This window comes from Balaenoptera physalus, assembly GCF_965194825.1.
Source record: "Balaenoptera physalus genome assembly, chromosome: 14".
NCBI classification, from domain to species: Eukaryota; Metazoa; Chordata; class Mammalia; order Artiodactyla; family Balaenopteridae; genus Balaenoptera; species Balaenoptera physalus.
The window spans coordinates 56615790-56635216 of NC_138893.1; the positions used below are offsets into that span (position 1 = coordinate 56615790).

At 42.0% G+C, this 19427-nt stretch overlaps 1 protein-coding gene across 4 annotated transcripts in view; it reads left to right on the forward strand.

Annotated features, from left to right (window-relative positions):
* The window catches only part of MYOF (myoferlin), a 156558-nt gene that overhangs the window by 110289 nt on the left and 26842 nt on the right, over positions 1–19427 (forward strand). For 2 of the 4 annotated variants that reach the window (XM_082423539.1, XM_082423540.1), the window contains 12 exons: positions 1835–2008; positions 2866–2974; positions 4058–4135; positions 6041–6222; positions 6316–6474; positions 6599–6697; positions 7628–7789; positions 9742–9907; positions 13095–13171; positions 15062–15118; positions 16537–16548; positions 18292–18390. In XM_082423539.1, the coding sequence (XP_082279665.1) occupies positions 1835–2008; positions 2866–2974; positions 4058–4135; positions 6041–6222; positions 6316–6474; positions 6599–6697; positions 7628–7789; positions 9742–9907; positions 13095–13171; positions 15062–15118; positions 16537–16548; positions 18292–18390 (1374 nt within the window). The remainder of the gene's footprint in view (positions 1–1834; positions 2009–2865; positions 2975–4057; positions 4136–6040; positions 6223–6315; positions 6475–6598; positions 6698–7627; positions 7790–9741; positions 9908–13094; positions 13172–15061; positions 15119–16536; positions 16549–18291; positions 18391–19427) is intronic. The other 2 variants (XM_082423541.1, XM_082423542.1) reach the window with 1 other exon arrangement.

Here is a 19427-nt window from a genome sequence, read left to right on the forward strand (position 1 = left end):
CAAGGGGCCTGATGCCCTGCTCAAGGGTTATAAAAGTGTATCCCCACCCTAAACCTGCTGATTTAGGAACTCTGGGGGTGAAGCCCAGCATTCCGTGTTTCAGTAAGTCTTCCAGGCGATTCTGAAGCAGGCTAAGTAATGAGAACCACTCAAGAGGCAGTAGTAGAAACAGAAATTATTTTGGTAGCATAATGTAGTAGTGGCAATAGCTCAGGACCTGGAACAAGACACCTGAGGATTCAAATCCTGGCTTCATTTCCTTTCTCATCTGCAAAATGGATACAATATCATGCATCTAATTAGGGTATTATAGGCTTAAATGGAAGAATAATAATAAATTGAGTGGAAAAATAATACTCATAACAATAATAAGTGGTATGTTCTGTGTGCTTTTTGTGACGGTAGGTACTGAATATACATCATCTCCAATCCACAAAATCTGCATTTTTATCCTCATCTTACAGATAATGTTCACAGAGGTTAAATGGATTTGCTTTAGGCCATGGGTCTAGTAAGTGATAGAGTGTTTGAACCCAGGCTAAGGTCATTCCAAATACGATTCCACAAAGTGCCTGACTCATAGTAGATGTCATGAAGTGCCTTTTTATTAGATAGTGAGCTTTTTGGTACTTCTAAGGTTCCAAAGCTCAGGACCTTGTTCCTAATAAATAATGGAGTAGAATGAATGAGCTAATGAATGAATATTTGTTTTGCAATCATCCTTTCCCTGGTAGGGTGAGAAGTTTCTAGAGGCACTTGAATCCCTCCTTCCACATGAGAGCACCAAGGTGAAGTGGAAAGAACACTGAGCCACTAGTCAGAAGACCAGAAACATGGCCCAGTTCTATTCTACCAAAGAGTATTGTTGAGACTTAGATCATGTTCCCTAACCTGCCTCACTCCTGGCTGCATAAAATATTTTGGTGTCACTAGTAATACTGCCAGAAGGTCAATTACAAGATTGTCCTTGACCTGGGTTTTCTGTCTATTCAAAGTTGAAAAAGATAACCCCTACGTGGAACTCTTATTTCTGAGATCATAAATATTATTCAGTGTTATTTTACATCTACCAAATCTAGTCATACTTTTAAGATATTTACATAAAATTTCCACCACTGAAATGTCAGCTGCAGGAGGGCAAGGACCCTGTCTTTTTCTTCACTGCTTCCTCAGCTCTTAACCCAATACCACACTTAGAGTTACTGAATGAATTGAAAAAAAAACATTGAAAACTGAGATAATTATATATAGTTTTTAAGATTAAAAGTGCTATCGTCTTTAGATAATAGTTATTACAGAAGTAATATACCCTGATTTACTTATTAGCTATAGAAGCTATTACCTTAGACAAGACACTTAAACCCTAGGGAGGGTGGTATCGTTTTTTTCCCTCTCTATATAAAATGGACATAATAATATTTTCCAAACTATATCATAATGGCACTGTTCTTCTGAGCTAATGAAGTGAGGAAATAGAAAGCAATTTAGAAAAGAATCCATTTGCTTTCCCCGTTCCCTCATGCCGCCCCCAACCCCTGCTACCAAGTCTGAATAAGGTGCTGCTCCTGATGCTACAGCCACCACTCATTTCATTTCATCTCATTTCACTTTACTTGCCTGCTTATCTCTCTCCATCCCCAGAGTCCATCAGCTCTGCAAGGGCAGAGAGCCTGTCTATTTTGTTCTTTGTTGTATCCCTGGCTCCTAGCCCAGTACTTTGGCACAGAGTAGATTTTCAATACGTACTTGTTGATGGATCACATAATCTGCTTTATCAATATAAGGAATATTGTTATTATGATTATTATCATTCAATGTTTTACTTCTATTTTAGGCCATGGAAGAATTTAAAGACCAGGAGGGCTGGGAATACGCTTCTTTAATTGGCTGGAAATTTCACTGGAAACAGCGTAGTTCAGATACCTTTCGCCGCAGATGCTGGAGGAGAAAAATGGCTCCTTCGGAGACGCATGGTGCAGCTGCCATCTTTAAACTTGAAGGTGCCCTTGTAAGTAATAAATAGCCAAAATTCAAATCATATTTGCAGAGGGAAAATACATGAGTGTTGGATATCATACCATCGACTCCAATACTGTAAGATTGCACATAATTTGGGAGAAAGCTGCACATCCTAGGTGCTCAATAATTTTTGTAGAATGAATAGACCATTCACATGTGAAAGGTTCTAAGAAGCACGTTTAATATTGTTTCATCCAGCCTTTTCCAAGTATATCTGTTCCAAAACCTTTGCTTCAGGTGACATCTATTAACATCCCTTTGGATTATACTTTGGAAACTACAACTGTTCAACAAACAAAGAAAGTTAAATATGCAGATGTGAGGGGAAGGAAAACAGAAGGATGCTTACAAAATTGGAGAACAATTCATATGGAAGCACAATAAAAAGGCAGAGAAGAAAAAAAGCACAAAGGTGGAAGGAATGAATAAGAAAATGGTCATGGTTGATTTAAAACAACGTGGTAGTCAGGGACCATTTTTAGAAATTTGTGTTTGGACACAACATATTTTTATATTTCTACACAGTGACCCTTCTCTGTTCTTCTTCCACTGCTCTTTTTCCTCCTCCCTTCCTCTTAATCCACTTATGTATCCTTTATGCTCCTACTTTTTTTTTTTTTTTTTTTTTTCCCTTCATGGGCAGGTTTGGTAAACCTGGCCTTGGGGTAGAAAGGCTGGCTTCGACTTCCTGCTCTGTCGCTGTCCTGGGCTTTATTCATCTTTAAAAAATGGAGTGATTGGATGAAGAAAATCTCTTTTAAAAGTGACCATCCCATTTGTTTGTAATTCTTACCTCTTCGTTTGTTTTTAGGCATTGTTAATTGGTTTTCCTGACTCTTATTTTAGGGTGCAGATACTACCGAGGATGGAGATGAAAAGAGTGTAGAAAAACAGAAACACAGCGCCACTGCTGTGTTTGGAGCAAACACTCCCATTGTTTCCTGCAATTTTGACAGTAAGTTTTAAACATGTATTTGTGTTTTTCACTTCTATGACGTTCATCTCAAGGAAACTCTTTGAATTCACCAAATATGATAGATAAAAATCCCTTTATGCAAATGTGACTTTCATTTTCATCACTTGATGGAGACGATTTTTTAAAATACAGTTTTCAAAATTATATTTGGGGTAGAGGGTGGTCAAATCATTGATTTCAACATAATCTCTCTGATATGTACTCATGCTACCTATTAAGCTTCCCACAAAAGATTATTCTAATTGGAAAAAAGGTTCAAAAAGTTAAGGTTGGTTTCAGTGATAACCTTCAGGAATTTTGGAAGCAGACCTACTCTGTAATAATAATAGCAAATACTCATGTAAGTCTTAGCATATGCCAGGCACTCTACATATATTAACTCATTTAATTCTTATAACTACCCTAGAAGGTAGGTACTATTACTGGTCCCAGTTTTACAGGAGGAAACCAAATGCAGAAAGATTAAATAACTTGACCAAGATCTTATAGCTTGTAAGCACTACAGACAAGATTTGAACTCAAGTAGTCTGGTTCCCAGAATCTGTGTAATGAATCAAAATGCTCTCCTGCCTCTCAAATTATGTGTGTTTGCAGGGGCAGGGAGGGATGGCAGCATAGTGGGGAGGGTCGTATATGCATTAGTATAATAATGATAAGGAGTATAAAGTCTTTGAAATATCAAAGAAACGTTTAGCAGATAACTGTTTCCTAGATCTGGTGCTGAAATGGTCTGGAAAGCCCTATTTCTATAACTCCTAGAGACCAAGTGTCATTTTAAAGGTCGGCGATGACAAGCAGTACCCTAAATCCAGGTAGTTTACACCAGGAGTATGTTCTCCTGATTGACACACTTGCATTGAGCTTCCTGTAGTACTTTTTAAATAAGTTTCATTTTGCAGGAGACAGAACTACTTTGGGAAGACATGTCATCACCACTGTATATGTGTTCTTTACCGTGGGGAAATAGATTTGGGTAACCCATTTATCTGAAGCATATATTATCTCCAAATAGAAATACGGTGTTCTGTTTCTTGTAAGTAACCTCCATCCTGTTCTTTTTAGGAGTCTACATTTACCATCTGCGTTGCTATATCTATCAAGCCAGAAACCTCATGGCTCTAGACAAGGATAGCTTTTCAGGTAAAGGGAAAAAGTCTCCATCTCACATGTTATTACGCAGCAGGCTAGCTTGATTCTACTTTTCATCAAGTGGATGCTTTGAGTTATTTCTCACAACAACAAAAAGCCTTTCTGTATTGAGAGTAGTTTGATATGCATGAAGTCAATTGCTCAGTCATTAGATACTTGCTGAGTATGCTGAGCACGGTTGCTGAGTGCTGGAGAGGATTCATGGTCTTTTAATACTAATAATCATTAATTGATTAAGTGATTAAAAATACACCTTAAGAAAAGCAGTTTCTGCTTTCTGTTTATAGCTGTGGTTTTTACCCCTGGGCTCTTGGGTTAATTGGTAAGTCCTCACCTTTATATATATATTTTTTGTAGCTCTCTTAAGTTGACAAAAAGATCACCCATTCCCCTACTTTGGAGTCCATCTTGACCTCCTCTGCTGCCTGCTCCCCAATTCCCAGCACCATCAAACCATGAGGCTTCATCACCCCTCACACTGACACCCCAGCTGCTTTTGTTGCCTTTGGACTGGTTCTAAGAGGAAGGTTCTGGGCGCCTGCTGCTAGGGGATTTGTGCTGTTGCTAGTGGGACCATGAATAGTTCCTGGGCTCCCTGGGCTGTAGGGGGAGCATTCTACTTCAAGACCTGAAGGCCCTCAGAGCTTCCCTGGGGCTTCTATGGAAACAGCTCTAAGAGCAGTTACCTGACACTCCAGCATGCTTACATCAATTGTGAGGTATGTTCCGAGCACTAATATTAACCAACATATGTGAATGGTTTCCTTTTCTCACAGATTAAAGCAGATTCAAGGTTATCTCTGTAATACACATCTCCAAAATGGTTTTTGAAGACATTTTTGAATATTCACCACCAGGGGGCACTCAATCATTGAAAGTCAAAGTTAATTTCTCGACTAAAGTTGCGTAAAACTCTAAGCACATTCCTTGCAGTTTGAGATAAAAGATACATCATCAGGGCAAAAGCAAGGAATCCCATTCATGAGATGCTGCAGTGCTAAAAGCCAAGCACCCTTTTAGCTTATGCAGAAGCTTCAAGTTAGACAGTAGGGTATTGCTCAGATAGGTCAGCTCCCAAGCAATTGCAAAAAGGTTTGGTGAAATTATCTAGCATGGAGGAGAAATGGATTACTTCTTTTTTTTTTCTCTCTTATCTTTTTTCAGCTTTATTGAGATATAGTTGACAAATATAGTTGTAATATATTTAAAGTGTACAACGTGGTGATTTGATATATGTACACATTGTGGAAGGATTTCCACAACATTCATCGTCTGTCATATTTACCTGTTTCGTGAGTGTGTGAGAACACTTAAGTTCTACTTTCTTAGCAAATTTCAATTATACAATACAGTGTTAGCTGCAGTCACCACGTTATACATTAGATCCTCAGACCTTATTCATCTTGTAGGTGAAATTTATACGCTTTCACTAACTTCTCTCCATTTCCCCTGCCCCCAGGCACCCTGACAGCACCATTCTACTGCCTGTTTCTATGAGTTCGACTTTTTTTGTTTCACATATAAGTGATACCATGTAGTATTTGTGTTTCTCTGTCTGGCTTATTTCACTTAGCATAATGCCCTCTAGGTTCATCCATGTTGTCACAAATGGCAAAATTTCCTTCTTTTTTAAAGCTGAATTATATTTCATAGTGTGTATCTATCTATCTATATTTTTTTCTTTATTCATCTATAGGTTGGCTTTCATTTCTTTGGTGGTTTACTTTGCTGCACAGAACCTTTTTTAGTTTGATGTTGTCCCACTTGTTTATTTTTGCTTTTGGTGTCAAATTCAAAAAGCCAGTGTCAAGGAGCCTACCCCTATATTTTCTTCCAGGAGTTTTACCATTTCAGACTTCAGCCATGGCCCACTGTTTTTCTTTTTTTCTGTTTTAGATCCATATGCTCATGTCTCCTTCCTTCATCGAAGTAAAACCACCGAGATCATCCACTCAACTCTGAATCCTACATGGGACCAAACAATTATATTTGATGAAATTGAAATTTATGGGGAACCCCAAACAATCCTGCAGAACCCACCCAAGGTTGTCATTGAACTTTTTGACAATGACAAAGTGGTAGGTAATTGAGAATTTCTAAGATGGCTAGGGGAATGATGGAGATTTATAGGGATGTTTGTCGGGGAATTTAAGGATTGCTTGTTTCTCTAGGGCAAAGATGAGTTTTTAGGACGAAGCATGTGCTCTCCTCTGGTGAAACTAAACTCAGAAATGGACATCACACCCAAACTTCTCTGGTACCCTGTAATGAATGGAGACAAAACCTGTGGGGATGTCCTTGTAACTGCAGAGCTGATCCTGAGGCACAAGGTACTTACTGAGTTCTCACTCATATATTTTTTCAGAGTAGCCAATCAAAACACTTGTTAACAACTCCAGGCACTATTTACTTGAACTAAAGGGAGGCATTGACATTTCCATGTTTGTTTCACAGGATGGCTCCAACCTTCCCATTCTTCCCTCGCAAAGGGCACCAAATCTGTACATGGTCCCCCAGGGCATCAGGCCTGTGGTTCAGCTCACTGCTGTTGAGGTATGCTGCTCACTCTGTTTTATTGATCAACTCAAATAGATGTGTCTATAGAAATGGAATCTTTCGTATAGGAATGGAATCTTGCTGCATCTTCTCTTGCTGTCTCCAATTTCCTATAGAATTTGTCTAAAAAATTGAAATATTCATGGAAATAGAATGCTTGTCAAAGCAATAAAAACAAGTCAATCCCAACATTCCTGAGGGAATGTAGAATTCCCATTTACGGGGAGCCAGTGGATTTCTAAGTTTCCTGTGTCAAGTGGGAGAGAGGAGACAGACTCAGAGCAGCGTGTCTTTATGTGCAGAGAAAAGGGGACCTCAGAGGGAGGTATAGAGAGGGAAGGGAGGAATGAGAAATGGTGACATGTCAGACAGAGCAGATATAGACGGAAGGAGCCTGATGGACAGCGTCCTGCCTACAATTGAGGGCTCTCCCTCTGTCTAGTCAAGCAGCTGTTACCTGGAGATTTCCGTTCTTGGGGTCTTGCTAAGACTGAGGCAGATGACTCTAAACAACAGCTCTTATTTTTTTACTTAGTGCCTGCATGTCAGTCACTATGTTAAGAAGTTTACACTTGATCTTCAGAATAACCCACAATAGGTGATGCTCTCAGCCCCGTTTGCAGATGAGACAGTGAAGTTACTAACTGGCCAGAGTTCTCAGAGCTGTGATATGGCGCAGCCAGGGTTTGATCCCTGCACTCTTATCCCCTCTGCTTTTTAGCAGCTTGGGTAGGAGAGGTAAATGGGCAAAACCGCTTTCTCTGTATGACCTCCAGGTTTTCTAGAGTGACATTCTCAGAGATTTGAGGCAAATCTGTGCAAGTCAATCTTAAAGAATTTACCAGTTATTAAGACAGGATTTTTCCTTTTGAATATTATTTTTAATACGCTGGGTTTCCTTCCCTTCTCTTTACATTGTTTTCTTAGATTCTAGCTTGGGGCTTAAGAAATATGAAAAACTACCAGATGGCTTCTGTCACCTCCCCCAGTCTCATTGTGGAGTGTGGAGGGGAAAGGGTAGAATCAGTGGTGATCAAAAACCTGAAGAAGACGCCCAACTTCCCAAGTTCTGTTCTCTTCATGAAAGTGGTACTGTATCAAGACTCCGTACTAGTTCATGTGTGTTGACTAGCTGAATTGTACTTGAAAATGAATATATACAAATCACACACATATTTTATATATATATATATTTCCAAAGTCTGTAGTTTATATATTTCCAGTCTGACAACAAATAGAAAAACCCTGCCTTGCAGACAGCTTGTCAGTGACTTTTCCCCCTTAGATTCTCACACTGTAGTGATGGTTTCTTAAAGCTTCAAACAACCCCAGTGACACAGAAGTATCTATGAGCAATACTAATGTATTTCTCCAGTAAACTTTCCATCTAGTCAGCTCTCTGTAACAGGCTCTTGGTCGATCCCCCGAGAGCGGAATATTAACCCCCAGGCCCTGCAGGTGTACGTGGACCAGAACCCTCTGGATGGTGACTGGCTGGCTGGGGAAGGTCAGCTGCGGGGTGATGGGGCCATGTCCTAAGAGCCCATGACTGTGCCCTGCCTCCAGGTGTCCCTGGGATGGTGCCACTTTGTTCCATCAAAGTTACCCTCTGGTTATTAGAAAGGCAGCAGCCTCAGATCTGGTTCACAGTCCTCCATCATAGACCCTATAATACTTTGGAGCAAGAAGAGGTTAATCCGTCTTTCCGTTTTTAAAGCAGTTAAATCCTTAACTTTTTAAAAAGAAAAAAATCTTTATTTTTTACTCTACTATACAAAGCGTTAAGAAATAAAGGCATTTCTTCAGCTTCATGGGGTGGAAGGTCCAGAACCTTCCCATTTCTTTCTCCACCCCAGTCATTTTTCTGCCCTTAGGGTCTCCAGCACACCACTCTTGAACTCTAGGGTCTTGGAGCTTAACTTCTCCTCTTACAGATGAGGCAGCTGAGGCCTGGAGAGGGGAACCGCCTTATGCAAGTTCCGTAGTGAGTGCCAGGCCCCGCGTGCTGTGCTGCAGTGACTCTGTCGAGATTGCAGCAGTAGCTACACAGAGCTCGGTGCTGGCTGCATTCACACTCCCTGCATTAAGTCTTCAACCCTGCAGGGCAGGCATTTTCACCCCTCTTATGTGTGCTTTGGAGGAAACTGAGATGTTAAGTGATTTACACAGGGGGACACAGCAAGTGTGTGGCCAGAGTTTGGACTTAAGGTCCCTCCAACTTCAAAGCCAATACTTTTCCCCTTGCGGTGCTACAGATGAGCGCCACCTGAAAGCTCCGAGCCAGAATCCCAGAGTGATCTCCTGGGCCACTCTACCCATCCTTGTTCCGTCCCCAGCCCCTTCCCCACCTCCCAAGCTCTAGCCTGGAATCTAGCCTCAGTCAGCAGAGGTGAGGAAAGCCACTCAGTTGATCCCAGCTTCTACTCCTGTGTGAAGACGAAGGTGGAAATCATCTGAACCACGCACCAGCCAGACCCGAGACCAGCCCGTGATTCCCCAATCAGACAGTGTCACCAAGGCTACCAAATTCCATATAGAGGAACCAGGAGGCATGGAGGAAAAATGAGCATCCCATTTTGGCATTGAACTTCCAGGGCTGAAAGACTCTCAAGCCACAGTTATCTCCCGTGAAGGTTCAGTTTTATCTCGATCTAAATTTTAACTAATTCTAACTAAATGCTGACTTCACATCCTGTTACAGAGCAGAGCCAGGTGCTAAGGTACAGTGCTAAGCACTTCACATATATTAATTCAGCACCCCTACTCTTATTAAGGAGATCACTGGGACAGAGAAGAGTTCCCTAAGACCATGCAGCTGTCAGTGGCAGAGCCAGGGTTTGATCCCGGCTCGGCGCTCAGGCCCTTCAGCTCCAGACTGCTTGCCTGGCATGTACATTACTGAACTGCTCGCTGTGGGTCCCAGGGGCTACACCAAATGGGCAGAAAGAGCCTGGGTTGGTCCCTTTGGGGGAGTTAATTGGCAAAGCTGCCCTTGTCAGGTCTTAAACAGAAAAGTAACACCTACCTCTGTGACCCCCCAGTTCTTGCCCAAGGAGGAATTGTACATGCCTCCGCTGGTGATCAAGGTCATCGACCACCGGCAGTTTGGGCGCAAGCCCGTTGTGGGCCAGTGCACCATTGACCGCCTGGACCGCTTTCGCTGCGACCCTTATGCAGGAAAGGAGGACATCGTGCCACAGCTAAAAGGTAAATGCAAGTCTCTAAATAGCATCTTGGGACTTTTCATGTTGAGTTGATTTAATCTTTACAAACTCTCAAAGTAAGTACTCATTGTCCAGATTTTGCAGATGAGGAAACAGTTTGATTTACAGCATGCTTTGTAACTTTCCCAAGGTAATATAGTTAGTAAGTGGCAGAGCTACCCTTGAGTCCTGGCCTTGTTTGAGGGGGCCCAATGCTCAAGCTATTACTTTCTGAATTGTCCTGCTCCTGGATGAACATTCTTTTTTGTATCATCCAGCAGAGAAGGCAAGACAATGGGTGATTGCAGTTTGCTGTGATAAATTTTTTTAAAATAAATTTATTTACTTTTGGCTGCGTTGGGTCTTCATTGCTGCGCGTGGGCTTTCTGTAGTTGCAGCGAGCGGGGGGCTACTCTTTGTTGCGTTGTGCTGGCTTCTCATTGCAGTGGCTTCTCTTGTTGCAGAGCACGGGCTCTAGGCATGTGCGGGCTTCAGTAGTTGTGGCACGCGGGCTCAGTAGTTGTGGCTCGCGGGCTCTAGAGCGCAGGCTCAGTAGTTGTGCGCACGGGCTTAGTTGCTCTGCGGCATGTGGAATCTTCCCGGACCAGGGATCGAACCCATGTCCCCTGCATTGGCAGGCTGATCCTTAACCACTGCGCCACCAGGGAAGTCCTATGATAAATATTTTGATGGGGAAATACAGGGGCCCCTCCATAAGCACTGAAGGAGTGGGGGATTTTTATTTTAAATTGCTTTCCATCTATTGTCCTGCCTCATTAATGCATCACAACATTGTTGTGATATAATTTGAAAAATATGATTTCATTGTTATCTATCGAATTAAAAATAACACCTGCTTGAGTTTAAATTCCTGGCCTCGGGTCACATAATTAATAAGTGATGGAGCAGGGTATAATACTTAATTTTGGGTTCTATACTAAATAATAACTAACGAATAGCATTTTGCTCTTGTTCATTCAAGAATTACTTGTTTTTTAATTTACCGTGTGCCAGAGAGTGTTAGGGTCTGGGGACTGGGTCCCATCCGTGAACAAGATCCCAGAGCCCCTAGGCTCATGAGATTAAGCCCAGTGGAGAATTGACACCCATTCATCTGATCGTTGGTAGCCTCCAAACTGAAACAGATGTCTTCTATTTGAGAGCTGTTCTGCTAACCAGTTCTATTTAATCTTCCATAAGGTTTGGTATTGATTTGACAGAGCCTCTGAAGCTCATCTGCTATGTGGGTCTGAGCATCCTGTATCCCTGATTCAGAGAAGAGAGAAAAAAATTCAGTCATACTTGAGCAAAACCCTACATGTGTTTATCCATACATTTCCCATGCAAAGCATTTTTGTGCTGAGTTGATGGTGCCTAAAACAGCAACACTTTTATAACATCAAGGATTAATGTAACTGCAGGCATTCTTTTATCTGGGGTTACTTAATGGAGAGAAACTGTTTTCCTAGTGTTTTTCCTACTGCTTTCATGAGAGAAAGTTCTTTGACACAAATATGTGAAATCATGAGGAAGGTACAAATGCTGCAAATTTTGTCTGGCCCCAGAATCGCTTGTATGGACCTACTTGTGTCTATGGGTCAGGGTTAGGCAGAGGTCTCCTGGTTCGTGATTCTTTGTAGTTAGTGTGAAGTGGGGTCAAGGCTTCAGAAAGCCCCTGAAGAGGAAAATCCTTAAGGTGTATGGGGAGCACAGGGTTCCCAAGGCCAGAACCTGTTATTTTAGATCAATCTGATAGTTTCTTAAAACCAAACTGAGGTAGGAGTTGAGGAATGTACTTGGTTGGCCTAATGTTGGAAGCACACAGAATAACTTTCCTCCTGTCCCCGAGGCTTTGTTTACATGAGGATTGTAAAGTGGAGGAATGATAATATAGGAAGGAACTTGCATGCAGTTGTGTTCCGGCATGCCTGCCCTCCTGGCTGTCCCGTTCTGTGTTGCTGCGGTTGTCGGGAGTTGGAGGGGAGCTATTTTGGAAGCCTAGAGACTTCTGATAGATCTGGGGGTGGCACCTAGCAACAGCATAGCAACTGGCGTATCATAGATGCTCAATAAATGTCAGTCTCCTCTGCTTCCCCGGTGCTCCCCTGATCACTTATCTGACATTTACTAAGGGCCTACTTTGCTCTGGGCTCTGGTATGATGGTTAAAACACAAGCTTTGGGGTCAGACAGACCTAGATTACTTACTTTCACTTGTGATTAATTGTTTAACCGGAAGCAAATGACTTGCTTTCTCTTAGCCTCAGTTTGTTTGTTTTTTAACCTCTATAATGGGTATAATGTCACATATGCACATATTCTACAGGATTTTTGAGGGGTTAAATGAGGTCATGTATGTAAACAGGTTAGCCCACTGCCTGGCACATGGTAGGTGCCTAAAAAATGGGTTTTCCCTCCTTTATGTCCTATACATCAAATGCTGGGTTAAACACAAAGTTCTTTTGGCTTGGCAGAGTTTGTTCTGTCTGAGTTCTGCCCTCCTGTTGAATGTCTGGCTGCCTGATGCCTTCTTCCATAAAGGGTAGCTGCACCTCTCATCCCACCCCGCCCCAGGCTGAGGCTTCAGCACCCCCTGCAGCTGAACCAAACCTGGTGAGCCCAGGGGCTGCTCCTGAGCCCTTGCTCTAACCTCAACATCCAGAGCCACAAATATTCTGGGAGTTATTTAAAGCCAGGATGTGTGCCTTTTCCCTCTATGTACACTGTGAGAACCAAGCTGAATGAGCCACTGCAACTTCAGCCCTGAAATGTGCAACTATTCACCCTGCTTTGCTTTTCTGTGTCTTAGAACAGATTCCATGAAAAGGAGGCTTTGGTGTAGCTCCCCCCAGCCCCCATTGCCCCGACCTCACTCCTACATCCTCTAAAGACATGTGTTGACACAATTCTTTTTTCAGCATTTCCTGTGTACAGGATTGGGCTAATTGTCTAAGATAAAAGAAAAAAATGGGCCATAAAATCCCCTTAAAAATGTCTAAAACCGTATCATATTTTGGGAAAAGCAATGAATTGGGTTATTTTTCTACATTCAGACGTGGTCTTCTCCATTTAGTAAGTCTCATCCAGGAGCAAACTCTACCTTCCACTGTGTGGCTGTTGAACTTGAACTTGGAGTAGAATGTTCACCACTATATTTTTGTAAGTATCTTAGATTATGAAATTGTCTTGCAGCCTCCTTTTTGTCTACCCCACCCTGCCGGGACGTCGTTATTGAAATAGAAGACACCAAACCATTACTGGCATCAAAGGTAGGCTTCAGAACTGATCATTGGATGATGTCAGTTTTATCTTCCAGGCATCTAAGCATTAGGTGAATTCAGTCAAACAACCATTCACTGCAACTAAAATAAAATAACAAACCAGCTTATCACGGTAAAAAACCTGAATCTTACACTCACCAGTAGCTACGGTGACATTGTGTGGACTCATGTCCTCTACCCTCAGTCACCCAGGATACTTAAAATATACTCAGACCCGTGCTCCACTCTCCATGAGGGAGAGGGATCTAGACAACAGTAAATTTTAAAATCTCCCCAAGTGATTCTAATGTGCAGGCAGGTCTGAGGACCTTTAGTGTGGACAGTCTGAGTGATATCATTTGCAATAAAGAGAAATTTCACGAGCAAATACACAGCACCACAACATTCAGAAGAGGGATACATGTAGCACACCAGTTTTTTTCCCGTACATGAAACAGAAGTGTCATGGATTTTTAATGACCCTATTTGTCAGTGTATTGGATATCCCCGACTTTTATATTCACTGTGGTTTTCCAAATCAAGAAATTGGTGGAAATGCTCACTCAGGACCCTATGCTAAAACCATTCCAGCCAGTTCGACAAGAAGGAGAGGGAAAAAAAAAGTTCCCAGCCCAGAAAAAAGAAAACATCAAATATCTCCCCGTTCCTGTTGGCATTCACGATGGACTTTCACAGCATGTTTTAATGTGCAAACTGGCCAAAAAGTGCACATGATTGCACTTTAATGTGTTATGTCCATAAACAGTGCCTTTAAAGAAATCCACTTTCTTCCCACTGCATTAAACTCACTAACAATTGGACCATACTAAATGTGGGCTCTACAGCCAGCACTGCATAGCAGTGTGTTTGATTCTATTCCCTGAGAATCCTCCACAGTCAGAAATGACAGTATCAAATATGCAAAACCACTATGTTCACTTTATAAACAACCCCAAATATTCCCAATAAAATAGTAGTAGCCTAGGGAGAAGCTAAGTATAATATACTTAAGATCTTTTACGTACGTTTTCACAACAACTCTGGAAAAAGCCAGTTTAAGATCCTGCTCTGTAATCAGCCTCCAGCTTTCCTGCCTCCCATTGTCAATCAGCTCTTCTTTGGGCCTTCTGTATACTCAGTAGCCCCAGGTATGGAGGCCCAAGAAGAAGAATAAAGCCAGTCTATGCCGCAATCTCATTCATCTTAACAGTAGTTAACAGATGAGGCTACTGTAGCGACACATTGTGAAAGTTGAGTTTACATCATATTTTAAGTTGCAACTTAGCAGGACTGAGGAAGGTAGTATCAGTCATTCTCATGTACTATAAATAACTTTCACTCAGCTGCTCTCCTAACACCTACTGGAGGTATACTGTGTTGATAAGAAAGGCTATTTGGAATTGCCTCTAAAAATCTGATACCACCTATTCATTGGGGAATATAGCACTCATCTATGCAAAGTCAAATGAGCAAAGTTGAGCTTTGGAAGAGCCAATGACAAGCTTGCTGATGTCCTGGATTACATATACATGTAATATACGTGCATGCATGTAATATACATGCATGCATGTGATATGCATGTGTTACATGTACATGCGATGTGTGTGTAATGAATACCTATTACCACTAACTCAATTCAAGCCTTTTATTGGTAAATGGAGGGAATGGGTCAACACTGTGCTGTTGATGGGAGCTGTGGAATGTGGCTTCAGGTGACAGTTTCGGGCTCACAGAAACTCACACCACTACCCTGTGGTGACCCTGGGAGCTCTTAACAGATGGGCTCAGCACCACCACAAGTAAAGCGGGAAATAAGCACTGGGGACAAATTGCTAAGTGCTAGCCAGATAACACAGACGTTCCTACATGGCCATTTCAACAATTACCTTCCAATTCCAGTGCTTAAGCAGTATGTCAACAGCTCTCAGCAAAATGGCTTCTTCAACGACAGTGCATGTATGTATGATAAGAAAATGCATGAAGCTGCCTGGGGCTGCGGGGACCTCGGTCTAAAGACTTGAACTCTCCTTTCAGATTCTTTCTAGATTTTGGAGTGAAAGACGATCTTTAAACAAATGTGATTATTTTAAGCTTCAGGGGAGAATCTTCTATGCCATTTGGATATAATGAAGCAAGTTACTTTAGCTGCTTCAGCTACTTTGCCACGTGAACTAATGAGCAAGCGGACATGAATAAATTCTCCCATATTAATCCTAGATTTTAACATCAGCAATCTGTTCTGAATAACGCTTTTTAAATCATGAACTATTCATTTCTTTGAAATGATTTCAAATAGCTGAGAATAGATGTGAATAAACAGACTCTAAATATATGAATTCAGGAACCATTCAGAATGTTGAAAACACTTTTGGCATAAAGTCCCTCTCTCCAAAATCTCAATTCAGCTGTGATGATTTAACTTTTAATCTCGCTTTGACATGAATCTAATAGAAAGAATTGTTATATCTATCTGTCTCTCTGCCTCTCTTGGCATTTCTGTGTGCTGAACAAAAGTCAATGCGGAAAATGCCAAGGGGCACTTGCAGAAGAAGCCCCGTGGCCGCCCGGCACTCCCTGCAGGAAGCGCCTGTAGTGAGGAGTCGCTGTCCCCTCACAGTGGAAATGAACTTGAAGTTAGGAGGTAGCAATTCTTCAAACTGCCCCTAAGGGTGAGCTTGGCTGATGTTCCAGCAGGTACCAAGAGAAAAGTCAAGCCCCAGCATCCTAGCTCTCCATTCTCTCATCTCCTGGTGGATTCTCCATGCAGAAACTCAAATGGGAGGATTTGGCCAATGAGAGACTTGACATCCATTTATGGATGGATATGTATTTGGTGCTTTATTGTCGGCATGGGGAAAAATCAAGAGAAGATACTTACATGATGGTGCTGCAGTCATGTTGGACATAAACATCTTGGGACGGGAGTTTTTGAAGGAATGAGAATTAGGCCAAGTTGGGGATATACTTTAGAAGCTAAATGGAATAAAAGGTTTGGGGCAGGAAGATGAGCAACTGTATTCATCCCCACCTCCACCCCACCCCACCCCCTTTGTGATCACTATGCTGGTGGACAGATTGATTGTCTAACTCTATTAAAACATGGGACATGGGTGGCTACCTCCAACCCTTTTATTTTAATACTGTTTGTAACTCTTCTGCACATTTTCAGAGAAGAAACCAATAAGGTGTGTTTAATTATGAGATCATCTTGAATTGAATAAATAATCCATCAAAATGTTGATAATATAAGGCATGGATGAAAAATAACGTCTCCTTTTCTCTTTCTCATTGAACCTAATGCTCATGGGGTCTCCGTCTCCGTGTGACCTGAACATGGTTTGTCCTCTTCCTGCCCATATATATGTGATGGGCAGCTAACAGAAAAGGTAACTATTATACACGTTTTGCTAGACTTAAGATTCATGTATTTTCTGCCTATATCTGACACGTAAATAAATAAATAAATAAAATTTTAAATCCAGGGTTGGGTTACTGATCCATAAAGGGGAAATAACTGTAGGTGTATGTATAAACATATATATACCATATACAAATAAGAAATAGCTTTTCTTGAGTGTTCCTTCTTCCTTCCCCCCAGATGGAAGAGGAGGCCATGTTGCTGGTGACACTATTTTTTTTTTTTTTTAAAGAAATTCACGTTATTTTATTTATTTATTTATTTATTTATTTATGACTGTGTTGAGTCTTCGCTTCTGTGCGAGGGCTTTCTCTAGCTGCGGCAAGTGGGGACCACTCCTCATCGCGGCGCGCGGGCCTCTCACCATCGCGGCCTCTCTCGTTGCGGAGCACAGGCTCCAGACGCGCAGGCTCAGCAATTGTGGCTCACGGGCCCAGTTGCTCCGCGGCATGTGGGATCCTCCCAGACCAGGGCTCGAACCCGTGTCCCCTGCATTGGCAGGCAGACTCCCAACCACTGCGCCACCAGGGAAGCCCGACACACTATTTTGAGCAAGCTCACTCTTCCTAGGTAGATTAAGCCATGGGTGGGTCTGATGGGATCTATTCTTGTTATAAATCTGACTGGAATTTATAGCAGCCTTCGATAAACTACAGCCTTCTACAGTTTGAGAATGTTGCACAAGTGATTCTAAATGCTGTCCCTTCTGCCCAGTCTAAGAACCACCGGATTCTGAACTCTGGCTGCACGTTACCTGGGGAACTTTTGAAAGCATCCTGGGTGCCAGGTCTCACCCCAGGCTGATTGAATTAGAATCTCCAAGAATAGGTTGGGAGCCACTGGTCTAAACAAACCATGATGCCTCCCTACTCTTGCTTCACATTTTATAACTTTCAAAGCTCCTTCTCCTAATGATCTTATTTCATGTCCAAAACAACTCTATGAGAGACTTCCCTGGTGGTCCACTGGTTAGGACTATGTGCTCCCAATGCAGGGGGCACGGGTTCAATCCCTGGTCGGGGATCTTGGGGAACTAAGATCATCCCGCATGCCGCACAGCGTGGCCAAAAAACAAAACAAAACAATCCTATGAGATGGATGGGGGCAGGTAGTGTTATTATCCTATTCAGTGGATGAAGACAAGGATGCTCAGAGATGTTAAACAACGTACCTGATGTGGTGTGGCTTGTAACATAAGGGTATGGCTTCTAACGTAAAGGATGGAACTTGAATTAGAACCAGTTTTACCCACTCTTAGCTTAGTGAGCTTTGTTTTGCAACGCATTGCTGGCTAAAAGGGCTAAGGAAATGAAACAGTGGAAAACACATACTGGAGGATGAAATAGTAAACACATACTGAAGGTTTTGTTTTAATTTATCTGCATATGTAAATATCAAGTCAACAGGATAAAAGAGTAAAAACAGACAAATGAATAGATTGTATCCATAGAATGTAAGAAAGTCATCTAGTGTAGCTGTGGCCATTAAAGCCAAACACATTTCATTGGCCAAGGATCATCATTTCACCTCCAGCTTCTGGGTAGAAGAATCCTGAATACTTTGGTGCACGTAAACAAGAGTCATATAATCTCGCCTCTTTCAGGTTCAGAAGTACCTGTTTCTCTTGTCTATTACATATGAGTTTTCTTGCAGTGATTGGAAATCCAGGGCATCACTAAAGATTTTTCCATTTTCATGTGTCTTTCTTTAGGAGGAAGAAATTATTGACTGGTGGAGTAAATATTATGCTTCCACAGGGGAACATGAAAAATGTGGACAATATATTCAGAAAGGCTATCCCAAACTCCAGGTACCTGGGCCTATGCTACTGTGGGTGGGGGATTGACATGCGTTAAAACTGGCCACAGGCAGAACTGAGTGAAAGACTGAAAGGTCCAATGGTGGGTGCTGAGGCTGAGGGGCCAGGAGCACCTCTGGCCTCCTGGGGAGCCCCCTTGTGATGGATTTTGGCTTTGCCAAGATTCCCGGGGCTTGAGGACAGCTGTTGATTTATGGTTATGTGACTGCCACTTTAAGGCTTGGGGACATCTGGCCGAGGGTTGGGAATGGGTTGGCACCGCACTAATTAGGCCAAGGATTGTCCAGTTTGACCAAGGGAGACCTTCAAAGTCATGGTGCTCTTGCAAAAAAGCATGAAATGTCAACATGCTTTATTCTGTCCTCTGAACGAGCATCAGTTTCACTAGCTGAGAAGTTGATTCTTTTACATGTATGTAGTGTACAATCACAACTCTGTGTCCAGGAGGAAGACAAACTATTGGACTAGGCCGGTCTGGCTATGGATGATCTTTCTGTTAATGGTTTGGGTTTTCCAGTTCTTTATTCATTTTTTCAGAACGTGGAAAAATCTACTTTCTTTCATGTGATTGTCATAACATCTCAATGCAGCTTGAGAAACACCAGCATGTAAAGAACTGCTTATTTAGAGAAATAAACTAGATCAGCCCCACAGTCCATCCTCCATCCCTCCCTCTTTCCTTCCTTCCTTCCTCCCTCCTCCTCCTCTTCTAGCTTTTTATCGAGGTATAATTTACATACAATAAAGTAATCCATTCAGTGAGTTGTGATAATTGTATATACACCTACGTAAACCACTACCAAAACAAGGCAAAGAACATTTCCATCACCCCAGAAAACTCTTTTCTTTGTACCCCTTTCCATTCAATTTCTCACAACCTTCCAACCCTCTTAGAGACAACTGATCTGATTTCATCATCGTAGATCGGTTTTGCCTTTTTTTTTTTTTTTTTAAAAGCTACTCTTTTTATTTATTTATTTATTTATTTTTAGCTGTGTTAGGTCTTCGTTTCGTGCGAGGGCTTTCTC